This window comes from Anopheles marshallii, chromosome X, assembly GCF_943734725.1.
Source record: "Anopheles marshallii chromosome X, idAnoMarsDA_429_01, whole genome shotgun sequence".
In the NCBI taxonomy this organism is placed as follows: Eukaryota; Metazoa; Arthropoda; class Insecta; order Diptera; family Culicidae; genus Anopheles; species Anopheles marshallii.
This window is the reverse complement of record NC_071325.1, coordinates 1,905,913-1,928,377: the sequence shown is the minus strand read 5'-3', so window position 1 is coordinate 1,928,377 and position 22,465 is coordinate 1,905,913. Positions and strand designations below refer to the sequence as shown.

General features: G+C 49.0%; 3 protein-coding genes across 8 annotated transcripts in view; 2 read left to right on the top strand and 1 right to left on the bottom strand.

The window, feature by feature from the left end:
* The first annotated feature begins 773 nt into the window (after positions 1–773).
* LOC128713936 (pupal cuticle protein) lies at positions 774–2,088 on the top strand. Its single transcript, XM_053808811.1, has 2 exons — positions 774–785; positions 1,027–2,088. Exons 1-2 carry the CDS (start codon positions 774–776, stop codon positions 2,086–2,088), a joined length of 1,074 nt encoding a protein of 357 aa, XP_053664786.1.
* A 6,131-nt stretch (positions 2,089–8,219) lies between these two features.
* On the top strand, positions 8,220–10,849 carry LOC128711744 (glucose transport protein-like). Its single transcript, XM_053806633.1, has 3 exons — positions 8,220–8,391; positions 9,292–9,741; positions 9,804–10,849. Exons 1-3 carry the CDS (start codon positions 8,220–8,222, stop codon positions 10,847–10,849), a joined length of 1,668 nt encoding a protein of 555 aa, XP_053662608.1.
* Positions 10,850–16,838: 5,989 nt separating this feature from the next.
* LOC128711877 (octopamine receptor Oamb) overlaps positions 16,839–22,465 on the bottom strand; it is a 35,793-nt gene continuing 30,166 nt past the window's right edge. For 4 of the 6 annotated variants that reach the window (XM_053806797.1, XM_053806774.1, XM_053806782.1 and 1 more), the window contains one exon: positions 16,839–17,845. In XM_053806797.1, coding sequence (XP_053662772.1) covers positions 16,839–17,845 — 1,007 coding nt within the window. Of the gene's footprint in view, positions 17,846–19,286; positions 19,296–22,465 lie in introns of all 6 variants that reach the window. The other 2 variants (XM_053806767.1, XM_053806790.1) reach the window with 1 other exon arrangement.

Sequence of the window (22,465 nt, the reverse complement as noted above, 5' to 3'; positions counted from 1 at the left end):
AAAAAAACAAAACAGCACCATGGCACAACGTACAATACCTCTAGCACTCAGCCACACACTGCACAAAACCAATACACTATCGATCGCTTCCTCGCACAGCGCGCGCAGACCCACCCGCACCGAACCCTGTTGCGGCATCAAGATTAGGGAGTAATGGTAGGCTGGGGTCCAAGAGTTTCCCGCTCTTGCTGCAACCAGCACGGGGAAGCGGTGTGTGTGTGTGTGTGTCTGTCGATGTTGGTGTTGGATGAACCGCAGAACGATGGTTGTGGAGCAGGAAAACTGTGGGGGCTTTTTTTTTTGTGCTGCAGAGAGCGTTTCAGCCGAACGCGTTTGGCTTAGACGACGATGAGGCCATTCCTCTCGCCCGCCCTTCTCCGTACCGCTGTGCACACCCGATGCTTGCGCGTTGCGTTGCTGTTCTGCTGCTCTCTCTCGGCCTTTCGGTTTCGGCCGAACCGGACCGATCGACTATAAAACGCTGTCCCGACGCATTGTTGAGGCACAGTCCGCAAACAGTCCTAGAGTCCTACGCTCCTAGGAGGTTTCAGCACTCAAAATCTAGCTAACAGAGAGCGTTGCAAGTCGTTTTTTTTTATTACAAACCCCAAAAGCACTCCTTTTGGCCAAGTGTCAACCAACGCCGGAAGTGTAGCAAGTGTTTTTTCAGCGTGTTGGTGTGCGAAACGTTGCGTGTGAGACGTCGCGATCTAGTGTGTGAAGTGTGTGGAACGTGGTGATTTTTGTTTTGTGAGCATAATAAGCACATCACAATGAAGGCATTCGTAAGTAAACACAAAGCAAAGGGTGCCGTGTTGGAGATCCGCTCCAGGAAGTGATCAATGCTCGTACACTGCTTGTGCCATCCAGCCAACCAACACCAATCAACCTTACGAAGCACTTCCTGTTGCGGCACATATACCAATACACATATGCACACGAACACACCAAACCGTACAACACTCAAACCGTTCGGCGCACTGTTGCTTACCCCGACTCAATATTGCTTCTTCTTGTCCGTCGCAGGTGCTGGGATCTGCTGTACTGCTGCTGGCTTCGGCCACGGCTTCCGCCTCCTACCTCGGTGTGGCGCTGTCGTCGCAGTACCAGGCGCATGACGGTATCGGTGGCTACGCGTACGGTTACGCCGAACCGAACTCGCAGAAGCACGAAACGAAGGATGCGCACGGCATTACGCACGGTGGCTACTCGTACGTCGATGCGAACGGGCATGTGCAGAGCGTGAAGTACACGGCCGACCCGATCCACGGCTTCCAGGTGTCCGGTACGAACCTGCCGAAGGGTCCGGCACCGCATGCCGTCCCGGTGCCGGCCTGGAACGCGTACGCGTACGCCCCGGTCGTGCTCGGCCACAATGGTGCCCCGATCGAGACGCCGGAGGTGCAGGCCGCCAAGGCAGCACACTTCGCCGCCCATGCCGCCGCCAAGGCCCGTCTGCACAAGCGCTCGGTGTACGCACCGTGGACGTATGCCGCTGCCGCCCCGGTCGTGCTCGGCCACAACGGAGTCCCGCTCGACACGCCCGAAGTTGCCCACGCCAAGGCGGAACACGCTGCCGCACACGCGAAGGCCCTCGGATATGCGCACCCGCAGGCCGGTCCGGTCGCGGACACGCCGGAAGTCGCCCACGCTAAGGCTGCCCACGCTGCCGCCCATGTTGCTGCCCGCGCCAACCATCACGCCGTCGCCCCGGTGACCGTCGCCCACACGCACGCCGTCCACGCCGCGCACGTCAGCCATGCCGCACACTACCCGCAGCACATCCCGGTGATCAAGAACGGAGTGCCGGTCGAAACGCCGGAAGTCCAGCACGCCAAGGCCGCACACTTTGCCGCGATCGCGAAGGCCCAGGGATACGCGCCGGCCCACGCACACTCGTACTACCCGCAGCACATCCCGGTCATCCACAACGGTGTGCCGGTGGAGACGCCCGAGGTGCAGCACGCCAAGGCCGCACACTACGCCGCCATCGCGGAGGCTAGCGCCCGCGCCGGTGCCGGTGCCTGGGCCCCGGCTGGCCACGAGGACGACGGTAGCTACGATGGCCGATGGGACAACCACTACTAGAGCGGTCCACCTACTTCGCGTCTTGTTGCTTGCGGCACGGTCGGAACTGCTCCCGACCCGGTCGCAACAGTAAGCCACGGCTGTATATGCTAACCTAACAATACTCGAACCAAATACTCGAACTCTGTCAAACTCCCGCTATCTTCCCGCCAACCTGCGGCACGGTCCGGAGTGCGGAATGCGCCGCATCTTGCAGTATTATACTCCACAAGCCGTTACCCAGTCCCCATCTGCCGTTGCCTACCGTCGCCCACTCGCGTGGCTTTTGCTTCTGCGAATATCCCGAGGGTATCCCCTGGGGGACCACTGCCATCCCATCCCACCCATATGCAAAGGCACATCGGTTGCTCCCGTTGCAAGAGCAAACAAACCAAACGAGCTAGTAAATTTTGAGTGCGACACCAACCGCCGGCACCTTCCAGGGTGCCAGGATTGTCTCACCTTCCACGATGCCGGAAGGATGGAGTTTTCCGTAGGGCGGAATAGCCATACTCCCGGAAGAAGGTATAGTGCGGGAGCCACCAACAGGGGTTGGACGTAAACATCTCGGACACGCCACGGTCCGGTCCTGCACCAACAGCTGCCCCAGTTGCAGCGAGCCCGTTCCGGCTCCTTTCAGAACAGCCAAACCAATCGCAAAGGGAACACCGTACATCGTCCAAGCCCGGAACGTCGAGCGAAGCTGCAGGAGCGCCACTGTGGTCGCCCGCACACCTTCACCAGTGCAACACACCCGTCCAGTCCCCCCGTCCGGCGATAGCGCGATGTGCCCGGTTGGGGATGCAACTTCCGCACTCCAGGAAGTAAGCAACAACACTCCCACCCCCACGGCAGTCAGTCAGTCATAACGACCACCTGCCATGACCATCATTAGCAAAGGAAGACCTCGGGATAGCAACGTATCAACCTGCAAACATACATGGAAAATGTATACAAAATGTAACAAAAAAAAAAAACGAACAAGATGTTCCAGCGTGAACATGGCACGGAAACCGGGTGCATGTATAAAAATAATGTCTTCACCACCACCCGGTTCCGTGCCACCCCGCCCTCTACTTCCCAAAAAAAAAACTTCACTTATTACCAATCTTCCTCTATTACCTTTACTTTTTTTTATTTACTCCAACTTCCTTTTGCGTTACGAACTTGATCAATAAAGAGAAGAAAAAATGTACCGATTTGCTGTGTTAAATGAATCAAATGGGGCAGGTTGCGGCGTGTGACTTGATTTGCTTGACCAGTGCTGTGACTATCGGTGCCTGTGGCGCTTACCCGGCCATTACCACATCGTGACATAAGTCAATGGGTGCTGGTGGAGTGGTTGGAGTTGGCTGTACAGTCGGCGATCGTGCAGAGCACCTCAGTGTTTACTCACGACACCGGTTTTCTGGTGCGTTGTTTGATTGAGTGCCCCATTTCCTGCTGCATGGTGGTACACGTAATTGGTGTGCTGTGTACCAAGGCGGGCGGCAAACGTTTTTTTTTTTTTTGGGGAAGGCAGGATATAGTTTCATTTCCTCCACGTGCTGCTTGGGCAGTAAGTTTTTGGACAGAGATTTTACAACGCTTGGGAAGCATCTTTCGGTCACCCTGAGCACTTATGACATAATTCTGGTGAATTCTCTGAGGATCCGCCCGCCGTCCAGGACACTTTAGTCGGGAGCGGAAAAAGCAACTTGAAGTTCAATTTATTTACTTCAAATACCCAACAAAATCAGCCCGCTGTAAGCAGGCGTAGGTAGCACTGAAGTCTTCCATATTCTGACCGGGTGTTGCTTGTTGAGGTTCATATCGTTCTGCCGAACTCGCTTCCGGGCGTACGTGTGCGACAAGGACGACAACGCTCCCCCTTCTCCATCACATTTTCCGAGTCCTGCAGCGAGACAAGAATTGTCTGGAGTTGACATAACTTCTTCTTCCGCATGAGACACCCGACAGATATCGTGCTGCTCGTACACAGGAAGGCCCTCGTCGCCCTCTCCTCCACTGTAACTTCTGGGTGGGACAGACAGGGAAAACCACCCACCACCCCCCCTCCCACACACACAAGCCAGAGAAAAGTGAAATTCGATAGCATTCTAATAAATTGTCCAACTCTCGGGGCGACCAACTCCCCGCCCCGCCTGATAATGCTGACAAGGCCGGCAAACCGTGTCCCATGAGCCCGGTTTCGCATATCACAACCGCACGGTAGGAACAATGTCCGAAACATGGCTCTGGCGAGCTAATTTTGGTGTGCGGGCACCGACGCACCAACAATGGGGTTGGCTTTGCGGCTTTAATCGGTTTCCGTTTGCCGATGACACTGACAGAGATACGGGACCCGGGGACCCGGTACGACCGGTCCAAGATACGGTGCGGCGTCCGAGGCGTTTCCTCATTGTTCGACGGTCAGATGGTCGGCCCGGATCGACCGGAACGAGCTCTTAATCATGGCTCAAAACCGTCACCGTCAGCGTGCGGAAGAATGGTACGCCTCGAGTCGAGCATCCCTGGTGAGTGCCGCTTGGTTGGCGTTACCGTGCTCGTGTTGTGCTGCTGCACCCGGGAACACTGGGTTGCGAGAGGGTGGGTGGTGCTGTCGGAGGTGGGACGGTGGGACGGTATGGTAAACTCAATTTTGCCAATCGTTCGTACTGCTTTTGTGAGCGCGTTCGTAATGCTGTCAGTTAAGATGTGTGATGCGTGTTGCCTACCCTACCAGGCGCATTAAGCGTTTACGAGCAGTGAAATGGGGGCTTGCGTCGACGAAAGCTCTCGCAGCAGCCAATCGGTTTTGTATGCACATCGGGTGCGAGTGAGTGTGTGTGTGTGTGAGAGAAGGAGACCGGACGCGTGACCATTTCATCGTTGCATCCACTTTACCGGCACTGCCCGATAGAGAGCCTCACAATCTAATCAAACCCCCCTCCACACACACGTGCGCACCTCGTAGCTGTCCGAGCTGTTGTTGGTTAAAAATAGATTTCTGCTCGCTCGCTTGCAGCTAAACGCAATTCAACAGCGTGAAGCGTTGCCTCGTCTCGTCGCACATTGCAATACAACCCCCGCCGGGGGGAAACTAACACGCGACAGCCACGTCAGTGTGCAGCAGGACAAATTACTTGCATACTTGCCGTTTGCTGCCCCGCAACCCGGTCCGGACCCTAAACGGTTTACTGGTGCACCGGGTGCTTCCGGTTCCATGCCGACGGTGCCGGCGTCAGCACCAACGCAACTAATCGTTCGGCCCCGCTCTGGACGCCATTGTTTCGGCGCCATTAAGCGACACATGCACACGAGCACACCGAGCTCGGACGCATCGTTCCAGCGGCAGGTGTTGCTTTCGTATGAAGACTGACAGCTGGATGGATTGATCGGTATAATCACTGTCATCGAGCGGGGGGAGTAAAAAAAACAGTACACAGCAAACCTGGGCACCGTTTGGCATGGATGTAAAGTGTCCCTACACACCGAGTGCCATTTCAACACCGGATCGCACGACTCCACCTGGGCAAAAATGGAAATGGACTGGAAAATGTACCCTGCGGGGGATAACTTCGTGCAGTAATGATGTGGAGTTGGTGTCTTTCGATGGGTCATATGAGCTCCGGGCGGATTTGTTCCATCTGACCTACTGATTCATTACAGTGATTAGAAGTTCTTTACAAAACCTTTACATTGCTTCGATCTCGGCGAAAAAGAGAAGCAGGAGATGCAACTCCAGTTTCGAGAGTAGTTACTTGCGGTATTGAACTACCTTGTACAGAGTGGGCAGTCTTTTTAAAAGCTCATTTCTGCTCCAAAAAGGCACATGTTGTCCGTAATCAAACCAAAGATCCTGTACTGTTGCGTCAAGTCTCGGGAATCGTCATATGCAGAGCGTCATAACGCGCGATGCGGTGCGTTCAGTGCTCTGTTTTGCAAAACGAAATCAATTCATAAGAAATCTGCTGGAGTTTATGCTGATCTAACTCTTTTTCATGCGGTGATGCAGGAACTGATGCGGGTTCCGCATAGGTTAGGAAGACCCTGCGGCATATATTGACCGGTTTCTCATCATGAATGTATTAACTTTGTATATTTATTGCCTTATGTTTTGCCTCATGCCTTGTAGAGTCAGGAATAGTATTCTCTTGGACTTTATGTTTGGCTTTCAAACGCCTGAAAGTATGCAATCATAATGGTTCTAATATGAGGCCCCAGCCCAGTTCCAAGTCTTTTATCGATTGACGTCCTAAACACACTACAGTGGTAAACTGTCAAACTATTTGAATATCTTAAACGATTCCTAAACGAATTCCCAATCTGGAAAACCCAATTTGAACATCCAAGAAACAGAACGGCTCCTTGTTCCTGTGCAGTGCGAGGTGTTCCAAAACAGGAACACTTGAGATTCTTCTCGCACTGCACCACACTTGAGACCGAATAAAGTATAACATTTCAAACCTGTTCGTTTCGGTTCTCCACGGACTGCTCCCGATCCCGTGTGCAGTAGAACGGCACACCATGTCCAAGTTGTCAAACAATCAATTTTTATCGCTCGTCTAACCTTATCGGGTGCACCAGCCCACCTCAACCGAACCGATCGAATGGTAAACACGAGTGGGATTGGCGGATAAACACCGGCATCGGTACGAACCTTTTAGAAGTGCGCCTTGCCGGAAAGCGACAACAAGGCACACGAAAAAACAAGAAAAGGAAAAAAACAAGCAATACAAACCTAATCACGCCACAGCCACTCGGATGAATCCTCATTCTGATCGCGTGTTCTGACCGTTTGGTGTGTGTTTTTTTGCCTCGGCCCAACCTTTGCACACAACGCAAAGATGCCGCCATCATGCAAAACTATTATTATGATGTTTGTTATGTTGTGAAAGGAACACGACGGAAATGGTGGCTTTGTTCGATAGTGTGCGTGTTCGCTTTTTACTATATTTCTCCGAAGGTCGGCGATCAGTCGGCAGTCACGGATTGGCCAAAACATCGTACGATGTAAAACCCGGGCCCCCTTGATCACTACCGCCGCCCACACGCTCCTACGTCACGCTTGCACACAGAAATCTTCCCCCAATACCGTGGCGTTCCTTTCCATCCGGCGAGATAAGCAAGGAACTCGGCCACTGTCAGCACTGTTCTCGAGCCGCCACGCTAGAATGCTAATCACTGCAGATTAGCTGCCAAGAGTCTGTGCCTGTGTTGGGTACGTGGTAGTGGTGCCGGCCGTTAACCGGTACTGCAGTGTGAAAGGAATGGGTTACATTAGGACGCTTTCTTCTTTTTTTACATCTCGCTGTTCGACACTCGACCACTAGCGTAACACGATAAGGTCGGATTTTGAGAACCGATTTCGGTGTATCGGTGTATTGCCGGTGTTCTCGTTCGCATTTCCTTTTCTATATACACACACACACGCGTCGGTGCATGTGGGTCGCGTTGCGACAGCGAGATATTTTCGTGTGTTATCACAACCGGCCGTGCTTCAAACTGCATAATTCAACTAAATAATTTATTATTGACAGCTGTCAGTCCCGGTCGCCCTTTGCTCGTGTGCAGAGATACAGCAGCAGAACGCGTGATGGCAGATCCGAGAACACAGTCAGATAGCGCCAGGGTGGCGTCTCCGCGTAATCGCACCGGTTGTATGTGTATGTGGCTTGTAGGCGCTTATCACCATCGTTACCCCAAATAACAAAAAAAACGCACCATGCAATAGAACAAACCGTTTAAAAATTCACGTTGTCGGCGTCTGGCTGAGAAGCGAACGGTTATCTGTGAGTGAGGCTGATTTTTCGACCGTCCTCTTTTCATTTCCAGTCGGTGAGATGGTGGTTCTCGGGACGGTGTTGGTGAGAAGAGGAAGACGGCCATCCTGCGATAGCCGGTACCGTGATTCGGGCGGCATTCTTACTCCGAGCGAACCACTGCTCAGTCCAGTACCTGCGACGTTCAGCTCTGGACGTGTAAGTCGCAAAGCATTCTTTACCGAGTGAAGCTTTCTGTGAGATCTCCAGTGTACGGAAGAGCATTTGTTGAACGGACCGTGTGTGAGAAATTTGAGATTTTTTACTTAAAAGTGTTTATAGTTACTAAAACGCATTCTTGAGAGCATTCTTGAGGTGGTGGGTGTGTAAGCAATTGGCGCTAGCGTAATGGCACGAGAGTTTGGTAAGGTACAGCCTCAGAACTCCTCCCGCAACATCATCAGCAATCAAAGCAGCAGTAGAAGCAGCAGTAACAGTAGCCTCGATAGCAATCACGCAGAGAAAATGCGCACACCACTGCTGGACGAAAAATGGACATCCATTCTATACACCTTGGTCGGTAAGTGTCTCACTTTTCTTTTGCTACAAATTGTTCAAGAATTCAACAACCGCACCGCAAATTCTTCTCGATTTTGTTCCTCATTTACGCACACTGAGGCCAATGTTTGGAACGAATGCGGATCTGAAGGTACGAATGCGTTGAAGAGGTGGTTGGTTTGTTTTTTCCCTCCCACGTGGATACTCGTAGTTGCCTGCTGGCAATCTTGTTCCATTCTTAACTTGTTCCTAACTTCCCGTCAGTCGGAAGGATAGCCATTTTTTTGCAACAAGTGAAAAGTCCATTGGTATAACAGCGCCGTTGGCGTGATAAAACAAACAGCCAAAAAGCTTTAGCATCTTACGGCCTAACTTTGGATAAAGCAAACCTCAAGAATGATTTTTTTCTGCAGTTGGGTGAACATGATATACCTTCAGTGTTGAATACAGACCAGACGCATATGGATTACATTTCGGGGAAAAATGGCAACAGAGCAAAATGTCGGATATATCTCTAGCAAAATCTTTCGAGGTTGTTGAATATTGAATTTCTGAGACTCGGACGACATCCATACTGAGTCTTAGAAGTAGTATTCTGGGTCAAGATTACACCAGTTCCGGGTATCAAAATTTTATTGTGCCATTTTTTGAAGCGCAATAGGACGCGTCATCATGCTGATAAAGTACATCCTGGTCATTGGTCAAGGTATCTACCTCAAGGTTTCATGAGTGACTTCTTTCGCTGCTGTAGGTAGAATTGGGGTATTTATTGAACATAAAACTGTAATGAGTTAGAGTTATTTAAAATGTATATGCAGAGAACGTCACGAGATCAGATTATTTGAAGAATATAATTGAAAATGGCGGTTTGTAGTTGGTGGACCTCACGGCGAATTTACTAATAGCAAGTGTTCTTCCGCAGCCGCTCTCACCTACGTCACGGCTGGCACAATGGTGGGCTGGAGCAGTGGAACCTTCCGTCGCTCCGTCTCATCTTCTTCGGAACACGTTCCGCTACCATTGCTAGACAACTGGAGCATCTCGCTAGCCGCCACACCAGCCATCGTTATCACCGTGACGGCCTGCGTTGTCCATCGCTGTTACCGCTGGATCGGCACGAAAGCCTTCCTGCTAACGGCGTCCCTGTTGGCGATCGGGTCGAGCGCGCTGGAGGCATACGGTTTTACCTACTGGAGTGCTAGTGCGGCCCGCATCCTGGCCGGGATATCTGCAGGCATTGCGTTCACGCTCGTACCGTCGTACGTCGACGAGTTCGGTGGTGCGACTCGTCTTAATACGCAGAACCGACCTCCACTGGATGAGATTCTGGCGGCTGCCCTACCGTTGGGTGTTTTACTTCGCTTCGCTGCTGGTAAGTGACCAGGTTGCTCTTTTAAGCGCCTCTTTTAAATTGCGCTCTGTTACGCCTTTCAGAGCTACTCCCACAGCCGGCGGATCCGCTGTGGAACGCCCTTCGTTGGGGTGCACTGCCCGGACTCGCCTTCGTGGGATTGCTGTTCCTGCCCGAATCTGCACGGTTCCTCTGTGTGACTGGACGTGTGTCGCAGGCCGCTGCCATCTTGCAACGCACCCATGAGCCCACCGTACACCCCGGTCTGCAGGAATGTTTCGCACGCTGGCAGCAACCCGGCCCGGGACTGCTCGAATCGATAAAGCATCAGACGAACCTCACATTGCTGCTGCCACTGCTCGCACTGTTCGCATTCCAAGCGTTCGTCGGTGCACTGCCGATGCTGTTCTATCTGACGGATCTGCTCGAACTAGCCGGCCAGCAGCAGTCACCGGAACAGGTGTCCGCCATGGTGGTAGCTATCTTCACCGCAACAGCAGCGCTCAGTCACTACCTCAACCGCAGTCAGCTTCAACAGCGTCCGTTGCTGGTGCTCAGCGCGCTGTTGATCGCAGCGGGGTCACTCGCCCTAGGTTGGCACTGCCACGAGCGACGCACACGCAACCTCGATCTGACCGAGACGAGCACCGAGTGGCCACTGTACTGTTTTGCGCTCATCTACGCAGCATACGCGTTCGGGTTCCACCGATTGCCCGGGACGTTGCTCGCAGCGGAGGCGACGGATGAGAATCTGTTCGCTTTGCGAACTCTCGCTACCGCCATCTGCTGGGGTTCGGTGTATCTCGCCGTGCGGCTTCTTCCCGTCCTGCTGAGCACGATCGGGCTTGGCTGGGTGCTCTGGAACATAGCGCTGATCGCCCTGTCGGCCGCCGGTCTGGTACTGCTCTGTCTGCCCGGTCAGGATGACTACGCACACAAGGCGTTGCCAGGTATTGGCACGAGCTCGATGACTTCCTCGGTATGCTCCTCCGGTTCGGACTCACCCGCCGCATCCAGCTGTTGGCCATGCTCCACCACAACCTCACCCCCGGATACAAACGTGCCGGAGATGTTCAAGCACAGCGAGAACCACACGGATCAGGTAGTTACAGGACCGGAACTGGTTTGAAGAACTTCAAATGTTAAAGCTCCCCAATGTGGAAGACAAAACATGGGGGAAATGAAGGGAAGAAAAGACTGATTATACATCCATCTTGTGTTTCGATGTTTCCAAACTCGAAGAATCAACTGTAAACGCTATCAGCGTGGTGAAAGGAACGTCCAGCGTGTTCTGACTGGCGTTCCACGTACCCTTTTTGAAGCCGTTTTTTGCTGTTGTTGCGGTGTGGTCTGTTTGTTTGTTTTTGTTTTACTCACCATGACAAAACTACTCGAAAATAACACACGTTTCTGGCACATGATTCATTAGAGCAGAGTCGACGGGCGAAACAGCGAAAGGAATACAGATAAGACACTTTCTTTCTCGTTTTGTCGCTTAAATTAAAAAGAATGAAACGAACCAAACAGATCAAGATTGCGCGGAACGAAACTAGCTGATAATAGAACAGGCGAGCTTGTACTTTGCATGAATTGAGCTTGAACTCAGGCGGCGTTGATGGAAAGGCACAGGAAACGCGTCGACGCTACGCTAATCCGAAACCCTTAAATACTCAACGCTATTGTTATGCGTTGTGTTAGTGAGTAAGCAATAAACACAAAACCCCTTTTTTGCTGGGTTTGTTTTGATAATATGTATATGAAAATAGCTTAGAAGCAGGTTGGCGGAGGGATTTTTGTAAGAAAGCAGGCGAAAAAAAAAAACAACAGAATTTTTAATAAAAACACACCCAGGATGTTTTTTTTATATGTATATGTTTGAACAAATTGAATCTATTTGTCTGTGGTTTATTTGGAATGTTGATCATCGTGTTCATTTCCCACTCCATTTACTTTCTCTTTTACGTTTTCTTACCTCTCTCTTTCTCTGGTTACAATGCACAATTTGTTTGTCTGTTTGTTTTCGTTTGCGTCTGATTGTGTGTGATGCTAGTTTGTTTTCCTTTTTTTCTCTTTTACTATTGCTCTTCATTTTGTTTCGGCCGTAACATTTTATATGTTCTTTTTAATCTTTTCTTACTTTACCATTTTCCTCTTCCTTTCTACACTTACTTTTGCTTTTTGTGATTGTATTTTTTGAGTTCTGTTGTTAGTTTGCTAGTTCTTTCCGTCTTCTTTCCTTTTTTGTGTTTCCGTGCGTCACACTTTAGCCCTGCCAACATTATCCTTTTTGGGAAAATAAAGGGAAAATAGTACATGGAGAAACTGGGAATGGATCAATGATCACACTTACATGAGGATTTAAAATAAAAACGGAACACTATATGGCGTGGAACAGTGGAGAGAGGAGAACAAACGAAAACAGATAAAGAGTAAGAATTATGGACGTTTAGATCTATTTTGATAGCTATCTCATACAATTGATTAGTCTGTAGTGCTCTCTCATTCCCGGACTCAAGGAACGAGCTATTGGAATATGGGGGCGAAAAAATACGTATGCATCGTTATGATTATGTCTTTTTGTTACCATCTCTAACGGTTTTCACTGATGCTGTTTGTCACTTTGTATTAAAGATTTTTGCCTTGTTTTGTATGCTTTGTGTTCGTCTCTTTTCTTCTGGTTTTAGTTTCTTTTTTCAGTGTAACTTTAAAACATTGCAGCAAGTTTGTGTTTCTCTTTTTTGCTTTGTTTTGTATTGTTTAGCTGTTCTCATCTCCATTGTTTACTTGTTGTTTTCTTCAGTATTCTCTTGTCTACATTTTACCCACTTCACTTTGCCACTCTATGTTATATTCACATTATGTTGTAAGTAAATTCTATTCTTTTAAGCAGTTAATGTACATCTATCTCTCTTTTCCCTACATGTATAACGCATACAGGTATTGGTGAAGCTTCCACGATCGGTGTTCGCCTCGGGTGAGTGTACGTTTTCTGTTGTTTGGATTAGAACTTTTGTGCTACATTTACAGTTGTTTAACAGGTGTTTTCCACGCACGCACGTTTGCACAAGATCAGCACGTGTGCGTGTGTTTTGCTGTGCGTAAATCGGTTTTAGCGCGTGTGTGTGTGTCGTGCGTGCGTGTATCAATCGTCCCACGTTGCAACATACACACCTACAAAACATAACACAGACGTAACAGTGAAACAGATATCTTCATCGTCCCGGGATATCCCAGCGCGTTTTTGCTATTTCCTAACCTCTCACTCTCTCACTAGTCAGGAAGCATTTTTGCTCTCATTCTCTCTCTCTCACTCTCGTCGCGCACCGCAACGAGCGTGCGTAACGATAATAAATGTTTTGCCATAAATAAAACCACTTCGCGCGTTCGGTGCAGCAGCTTGTTTATGGCGTTAATGCTATTTTAAGTTTATTTTATCCTCCACTCATCATCATTTGGTTTTTCTTCATCATTTCTTTTTGCTTTGCGTGCTGAAGAACAGTGCTGCACTGCCAGCATCTCTGACGGGTTTCTTCCATTTTGTATATTTTTTGTCCTGTTTCATTCTTTTGTTGCTTTTTGGACCAGCCACCTTGGTTTTTTTTCTCGAGTGGAGCTGCTCGTTAGGATGCATTTCATGCATGTACGACAAGAAGATCAACTAGACAACAAGAAACAACAATTAGTAGGCGCATATTGTACTCGTTTTTTTGCGATTTGGGTTGCGTTTGACGGTGTCGGTTGTGTTGTGTATATATACCTTAAGGATTCGTATAAAAGATTTTGTTTTGTAATAAGAAGAACGAGAGTTAGTTTACCAGTGATTTTGTTTGTTCAATAGTAAATGTTTTGTTTTCACTTTTTTGTCATACTTTTTTGTTTATTAGCTCTCCCTCACAACGATGCCCTTTGTTCTGGTGCCTTTGTGTACAACGCACACTGACCAAGGTTCAGTAACGCACACGTGAAGCGTTTCGAGCACGTAGGGGTTGAAACCTTCGCTATGCACTGCGGATAGTCTATCTTACAGGCGCTTAACTGCTGCCATAGATGGGCCGCAAGCTTGCAGTGAGCTTATCCAGTCGGAAAAGCGGAAAAAGGAAACGAAGAAGAAGAATACACCCCAAACACATGCAAATGGCAATCATGTGTGTGTGTGTGTGTTTGTGGCTACTGTGTGATTTAACGGCTTTAAGTCTTTTCGGAGTTGGTTGAAACCGGAAGGAAAACGCGGGAAAATCATCCCCTCACTCCATCACCATCACCCCCCTCACACAACTGTATTAAATATGTGTGTTTTTTTTCCTGTTGTTTTGATTGTAATATATTGTAACGCATGCTGCGTTTGGCGCAAAGCGAGGAACGGATTTTCGTTAACAAACACAAGCACCGCAGCACCAAGACGGGAATCAGCAAGCGCCGGGTGCGGTCTCCTGTTTGCTAGCGCTTTCGGGCTCGCAGAAACTTTTCCGTTGCAAACGGGGCCACGCAAACAAAACGCTTCTTCACTCGTGGCTGTAAAATGTTTGTCTGTTTGTCTAACCCCTAGCACGACAACAGGCGGCTTTGTTAATGGGTGCGAAGTTAGGGGTGGTGGGGAGATGGGATGACTTATTAAAACCTCCCTTACTGGTTGCATTCATGGATTTACTCTCGCAAGCCATGCCTGCATGCGGGCTGGAGTGAGTGATGTTTGAAAATTATTGTTTTCATTGTATTTCATCCCTCCTCCCGCCCCTTTCCTGTGTCGAGGGATGGAACGACCTCCTAATGATGGTGTTGTTTTGCGTGATGTTGCCACTCTGCCCCATTTTCCATGTTCTTAACCGATTCCAGGCACACTATCACCCGGACCGGGGAGGTGGGGAGGGAGGGACGCAGTTTACTTTGCACCGAGAGTACACATACACGCACGTACATCGACAGAAACTAGAATCGGTACGGCGGATCGCTGCTCGTCTCGGCAACATCAATTCCCGCCCGTCCGGTTGTTATCAAGCATTGTCCTGCTAATTAGCCGTAATGGTGCTGTGATTTCTGTCCTGCTGTAAAGAAGTTGACAGCAACAGCAAGTTAGAGAGAAAGAGAGAGGAAGGGGAATGGGTGAGGAGGCGAGGTGGAACAACGGTAAGCGGAAGGGTAAACTTCTTACTTCCCCTAACCCAACTTCAGCGAAACCCGCCCTGCTCCAGTCGCTGCTAAGAGACCAGACAGGACCAGAAGGACTAGCAGAAGGATGCAAACAACTTGTACCATTTTGTTGGAGTGACATCGCTACCATTGTTAGCCGCCCACATCCGATGTTCTGCCTGGAAGGTTTTTCACCTTGGTTTTACGTTATTTTACTTTACTTTATTTTGCATTTTACCCGTATTATATGATAAACATTTACACTTACACTATGCTACATATTTATAGTTACACAGAGTGAAGTTACCAGACACACATACCAGATTGAAGTGTTTTTTTTTGTTGGGGTAAAACACTAAAAAGCGCTCACTATTTACGTAGATGTATATTCGGGGTTGCATAGTTTTAGGCGTATAAATTGGGCCAGGGTCGCATCGTTGTTTGAGTTGCCCGTTACTGATTTAGCTATTTTTAGAATATTCGTTATTGTTCTAAAATTTGAAATATTAATCTGTTTTCATTTTATTATAAATAAATCATTTTTTATGATAAAGAGATATTATTTGGTTTTATTATTTTTTTTTAAATAAATTATCATCCATTAAGTATTGAACCTTTTCTACTCGGCGTCATTTGGAGAGTGTTTATCGGAAGAAATCGATGCCAAATTGTAGTTGACTTGCTTATGATTATATTTATCTTAACATGAAAAAGGTTTTATTATTTAAATGAATACTGGAAATGGTTCAAATCTTTATGAAGTATATTTCAGTGTATTTGTGTTTGATTGACAGATTATAAACAAATTAATTGAAATATGCCCGATTAAAAATAATAGATATGACCTTAAACTAATTATAAAGAAAACTCCATGCACTACGAGCATAAAACATTAAGTAATACAGCCCTTCGCTTATCATTTAATACATCTATGAAAATTGAACGTAATACGATATGAACTTCCTTTATATAGTTTGACCTAATTTAAACAAATGTATTGGATGCAACCAATAAACTCCACCGAGAAACGTGATTTTCTCATGAATACCTAATATAATACATTTGAATAGGTTATGAAAATGAAATTATCATTATTGCACTTCAAAATTTAATCAATTTATAGTAAATCTCTTTGCTATCGTTTCATTAACCCTTTTCCCATTGTTTGAGATTCATATTTACGGGAAAGTTGTAAATATTTGTTGAAGCGTAAGCATGTGATGTGACCCTAGCACAATTTTTACGCCTGCATAGTATGCAATCGCGCTGCGCGTCCGCGTGGTGGGTTCTTCCCAATGTTTTACTGTACTTGTTTTCTTTTGGTTTCGAGGCGGCTTTTAATGATAATGCGACATTAGAATGATATGCTAGGTGAACGTTATGGCGTTATGTACAGGGTGACTCCCCTCCTCCCCCTCCATCCCTTCATCACCCCTCCCTGTTGCATTCGCAGTTCTCGCAACACCCATGGCGCGTGTGCGCGTGTGTGTGCTCTAGCTCTGGTCGCAAAAGTGCCAGATGGAGCGGTCCCAAAACGATCAAATGTTTAGCCGCCGGAGGCTGCGTGAAGTGTCCGGTTCGAGACGGTTCCGTAGCGGTGGTAGTGGAGCAAGCGGATGACCCTGTAGCGGTCCAATTCCACTACCACCACCAGCTGCAGGGTTTTCCATCACCAGCGGATGGCAGATGTCGTACACGTTCGGTGTGCGCACTGTGCAGCCGCTGCCGGTGGTGGCGGACGTGCTCGGCCCGGCCGCTGTCACTGTATGGGAGGTGGCTGTACCACTGGCGATGCTGCTGGTGACAACCGTTCCCACACTACTGATGCTACTTCTCCCACCATGCCCACCACCCTCCCCAACGTTACCCCCGGTACTGCCTGCGCCCCCTCCCCCACCACCACTTCCCGACCCACCGCCGGTGTTCGCTAGCAGCAGCATCCCGCAGCCGGGGCTGGACGTCGAACTGATGCTCGGCGCGTACGACGTTCGTCATCTGGAGTCGGACAGATCGCCCCCGACCGGATCGCTATCGTCGCACAGCGACTGAGCGGCCGCGCTGGGCGAGATGCTCGGTGTGCGGCCACCGTGGGCGCGCATCTGCGACATGTCCGAGCCGCGGCGGCTACCGACCGCACCGGGGAACCGGCCGCCCGAGCAGAAGCAGCGGCAGATGATGCGCTTGAACGCGAACCGGAAGTCCTTGGAGAAGAGCGCATAGATCATCGGATTGATCGCGGAATTGCAGTACCCGATCCAGAAGACGATCGAGAACAGCAGCTCGTTGATGCAGTCGTCACAGAACGGCCGCACCAGATACATGGTGAAGAACGGCAACCAGCACAGGACGAACAGCCCGACAATGATGGCGAGCGTTTTGGCCGCCTTCGTCTCCATCCGGAAGCGCTTCACCTGCGCCTTGATGTTGCGCTTGCCCATCCGCTTGCTGGCACGGGGCGATAGGAAGCTGCTGCCACGCTCGCGGTGCTGCTGCTGCTGCTGCTGCTGTTCGGACACGGTCAGGTACTGGGTCGAGCCGCCAAGTACGCTGCTCATCTGCTGCTCCTTGGACGACCGGCGGAAGATCTGGGACGCATTGCTATCCCGCCCGTTCGCTGACGAGTAGTGGACGGCGTACAGCAGCTTCGTGCCGCCAGCCGCCCCCGCCGTGGAGCCCGCCGTTCCACCCATCGAGGAGGTGGATGCCGCGCCCGTCTCGGCATGGCAACTTTGGGCCACATTCTCCGTCGACGGGTACGAGACGGAGATCTTAATCTTCTCATGGTGGGCGGTGGGATGGGACCCGGTCCCGTGGGTGGCCAGTTTGCCCCGGGTCGAGTAGCGGGACAGCCGCTCCGGGGACGCGCTACCGATGCTGGTCGTGGTACTGTGCGTGCTGCCGTTGCTGTGCGGTGATTCGTGTAACGGTGCGCTGGTCGAGCCGCGGCCCCGATGTATCCGCAGCGTGAGCCGATTGTCGTCGAAGCGATTGCCCATGCCTGTGAGAAATGTACGGGGCGGCCGTTACCGGGCCCCCGTAATACCGAGGACGGAACGGTGGAACGAGTAGGGAGGGGAAAGAAAGGACACACGGGAATGTGTTAGAGAGTGAGAGAGAGAGAGAGCGAGAGGGAGAGAACAGAGAGAAGAGAAGGGATGGAAAATAAATTGGAATAAACGTTTAGTATGAGTGTTGCTTGAAAATCAAAAACACGGGGCAAGAAAAGCTTTCGCGATGGTTTCGATATCAGTGCAGCCCACTATTGCCTACCCTCCAGGCGCAACCCTACCGAGTGTGAGGAACCGCACCGGGATTCGTGCGTCTTGTCTACGCTGCAGGCGCTTGTCACGTGCGCGACTCACGCCCCTTCCCTACTCGATCCGACAAGCGGACGAGCGAAGATTTAACGTGACTGCAAAATAATAAGGATAATGCTCGGCTGCTGCTCTGAGCACTCAAACACCCACACCATCACATCCCACCTGGACTGCAGTGCATGGAGCTGCATTCTCCAAAACTCGTTGCCGCTTGGCAACACGTGTTTGTGGAAGGTACAAAAAGACAAAAACTGAAAAAAATGACAATAAAAAAGTAGACAAAAGTGGGAAAAGGGAGGCTGGGAGGGTTGGAAAAAGCTCGCTTCGGTTTTGCTTTTTCTGTTCGGGCGCGTGAACGATTGATGCTGCCCGATGCTGTCACTCGGTTATATGCGCCTGTAATGTATGCAAAACGGCGGGCATGGTTGTGTTCGGTTCTTTTTTCTCCCCGGACAGCAGCGTTGCACGTATGCCAAGCGTGTTTTTTGAATAGGTGATTTTTTTACAAACATTGGAGCAGAACATACTTTAAGTTAGAATGCTTAGGCTTTAAGGAGACATCTGTCAAACCAGGTTGTAACATTCGAAAGAGATTTGTAAGGGATATCTAAATAATTACATAATAACAGAAGATATAATTTTCGTTATGGACTATTGGCGCCATCTGGTGTAAAACGCCTAGTAGGACCAATAGAACAATTTAACCTCACAAATTAAGATTACTAAGGGAAACTGTTTTAAGTCAAAGCTGGAATGGTCTGGAAGGTTTTGAATTAAGGAAGTATTTAAAATAGAAAACAAATGGCCCGCCAAAGCTGTGGTCGCTATGGCGGATTGATGGAAAATGTTTTACGATTTTGTTCTTTAAAACAAAAGTACCAAGAGGGCACACTAAACCAGCGCCATATTGCTGTTGAACCGGGTGTTTCGGTTTAATTTATATCTCTGGTGTGCCCCAAGAAAAATGAAAAAACAAAAAACCAAAGCCCGCATTACATCTCTCACGGTACTGGGCGCTTAGTGCCGGTTGAGCTACCGAAATCCTACCTTGGAGTGCTCACTCATAATCATCTGGCGTTTGCTGGGTAAGCGTTCTGCATCAAGTAGCCCGGTAGGTAATACGCTCGCTGCCTCGCACGGAGGAAACTTACTGGCAGAGGAACTTTCCGTTCCCGGTTTTCAAGGGCGAAGTTTTTCGCATTAAATTTTACACCACGCACCCACACTCCGCTGCGAGGTGGGCGTATGGGCATATCAGTCTTAGTACACCCGTACTACTAACACAGGCCAGGTGCTGCCCGGCGGCCGCAAATCGTAAAATTCAATAATCCCCAAACATGGTAAGGGGCCGCTTAAAATATGAAACGACCCGGGTGGAAGGATGACCATAATAATGCAACGGAACGGAAATGCCACAAAACCACATTGTGGGACGCAGCTGTAGATACTGCACGAGAATTGAAACCAAAATTCTTATACGAAATACTTAAATCAGCAAAGAAAAAAAGTAATACGAAGATGGTAAAAAAATCAATCCAACCACCATCAATTCGAACGACCATCCTCAGTTGTGCGACGGTAGCATTTAATTTCAATTCTTCGTCTGGCGTGGACGAAAAAATAAAACCTCCCATTAAATGCAGCCCTAATCGTTACGTGCCCGGAATCTCGGTCTCGCACACCGCACCACCCGAAACGAATGTGATTGACAAGCGGGTGACAGTACTGCTTCGCGCCAAAAAAACCCCGAAAACAAACACACAATGACAGGAATGTCAATTAGCACCGGTTGCGAAACGGCGTGGCGCGTACAACTAGCGCCCATCACCTTCCCCGCATCGCCCATTTGGCACCCCGGCAGTGGCATGCAGCTTCTGTTTGTTTTGCTGATTCTGCTGTCGTTGGTACGGTTTTTGTGGCGTCCATTCCTAGGTGTTGCGGTGCTACGCCCTGCGTGTCGAATGTCTAAACTGTCACCGCACACCACACCGGGAAGGCAACACGCACATTGATGGCTTTCCTGCCGTCCGGGAGCTCTTTTGATTGTCTGCGAAAGCGATTATGTTGTGTACCGGGGTTGTATCGGGAGGTTGTTGTTTTTTTTACCCGTGCGTCACATCGTCTACTAGTTTGTTTGTCTGTTTGATGTAAACAACTACACCGTTCTATTATTCTTCCTTATTTTTTGCTGTTTCTCTCCCTGTCTCTCTCTTTCTTTTTCGCGTCTTTTGGGTGACTCGTCTAGTCGCTTGACATGCTAAGCGTTCACGCTAGGGGGCGCCACCATTTGTAACTCTAGTGGTTGTTCTTTTTCTCTCCGTCTTACTTTTTTCTCGTTTTGGTATTCTGTATTCTCATCGTTCACATGTTTACTCATTTCGCCTCTGGATTATACCAGCCGTTTGTGCTTCTTTCCTTATGAAAAGATTATTTCTGCAAGGAAATGTGTTAAGAAATCTGGTTTTGCCTGTTTCGCTTATCTTCCCGTTTTCCTTCCTTTTTTTCCCTCCCGCTTTTTTTTTTTGGTCATCCTCCTTCAGCCCATGTCAGTTTTTTTTTGTCTTTATTTGAGCTTATTGTTTGTATTCTATTGGGCGCTTTTACTAAATTGCGCACTTGCCAGAACCCACCGATGGTTGGACAGACGGACAGGCATATGTATGGCAGCAGCGAAAGAAGACGGAAAAACCTTTCGCTTTCTCCGCCAACCGTTCGCGCTGCGATGGCGACGTGCTTTGCGTAGCAGCGTGTCTGTCATCGCTTTTCCCCGATCCAGATCCAATCTCAGTGATGGCGTCAACTGGCCTGCCCGGAAGTCGGAAGACACAGGTTCGATCCCCAGTTGTTTGTTGTTTTTTTTTTGTTGTTTAGCACTCAGTTTTGCTGCCACGAAGGCATAAGTAATGAGGAGTTTGTGGTTGTGATTTGTTTGGCTAGTGGCAGCACAATAATAGTGGGGGGAAGGGAGCGTACGAAGCGTAATCATGCCACCCACCATACGACGGGCGCCATTTTGTATGTGTGCCGTGATCCGTGGCCGCGCCGCTGAATGTCCGCTTATCGCCATCGGCTGACACCCGTGAGTTGGTACGTGATTTCTCGATCTTTCTCGCCAGCACCAGTGAAGCTGGTAATCTGACAGCTTCTCCAATTAGACCAAAACCGGGCCCCCCATTTGCCAGCCGGTAGTTGACCAGCGGTTGTTTGTTTGTTGTGTTGCAATAATGGCGATTTATTCATTGTATAACAGTCGGTAACAGTTGGCACACTTGGAGCTGTTTTGACTGGGTGCCAGTCAAATAAATGCCACATTAGACACACACAAAATATATGCATGCATTACAGCTGCTTCAACATTTATCGCTAGTCTAAACAAGATTGCCGGGCCAATGTATTGTCCCTGCGACATCGATACAACAACAATGCGTAACAATTTCGCGTCTCGATGTTACTTTCATGTTTGAGCAAAATAACATCAGTACAAGGCGCTCGGAAACCTTGAACGAGTGTGATAGTACACAGCATTTCCTGATTTTTCATTTCTGTCACGTTTTGTGTTGACAATAATTACTCCCTTTAAGCTCAAAAGTTAACATTTTCAAACAGCTTGTCACAACATACGTTTACTTAACTACTTCACAAAACGTTTGACAAAGTAAGGAAAAGAAAAATAAACATTATTCCCGCAGTAAACTAAACAAACACACTATTAAGTAACTGTCAAGCGTCAAAACTCAAACTGTCAAACGGTAAGCGTCAAACGTCCTTAAAGCAAACTGTCAAACAGTGACGGTCAAGAAAAGGCACACATCAAAAGCAAAATGAATGGTAAACAAAACCGAACCGAAACCAACGGAAAATGAATGCATAACAGCGCACAAGAGCAAGCAGGTCACCGAAGCCGTACCGGCTTCGGGTCCAGTCTGTTGGCAAGCAGGACGCATCTTTCGGCGCAAAATGGCAAATGGAGAATTGTGTTTTGTTTTATTATTAATAATTATTATTACTCTGCTTACTGGCTACGGACTTACGCTCATTAGTACGCTACGGTTATTACTAGTATCCATTATCATTGCTACAGTTATTATTATTTCTTTGTCAGGATTGTTTTGCTGCTGCTGCTGCGTGCTGCTTTCATCCCATTGTCGTTCACCTGCGCGTGATGGATTCTGTTGTTTTTTTTTTTTTTTATTTTCATTACGTCACCCAGCCAGACTGGCGGAGGTGTGTAGGTGGGCGTCTTGTTAGACGTCAGACGTTACGTAAGACGTAAGACCCGTACCCGGGATACTGAGAGCGTT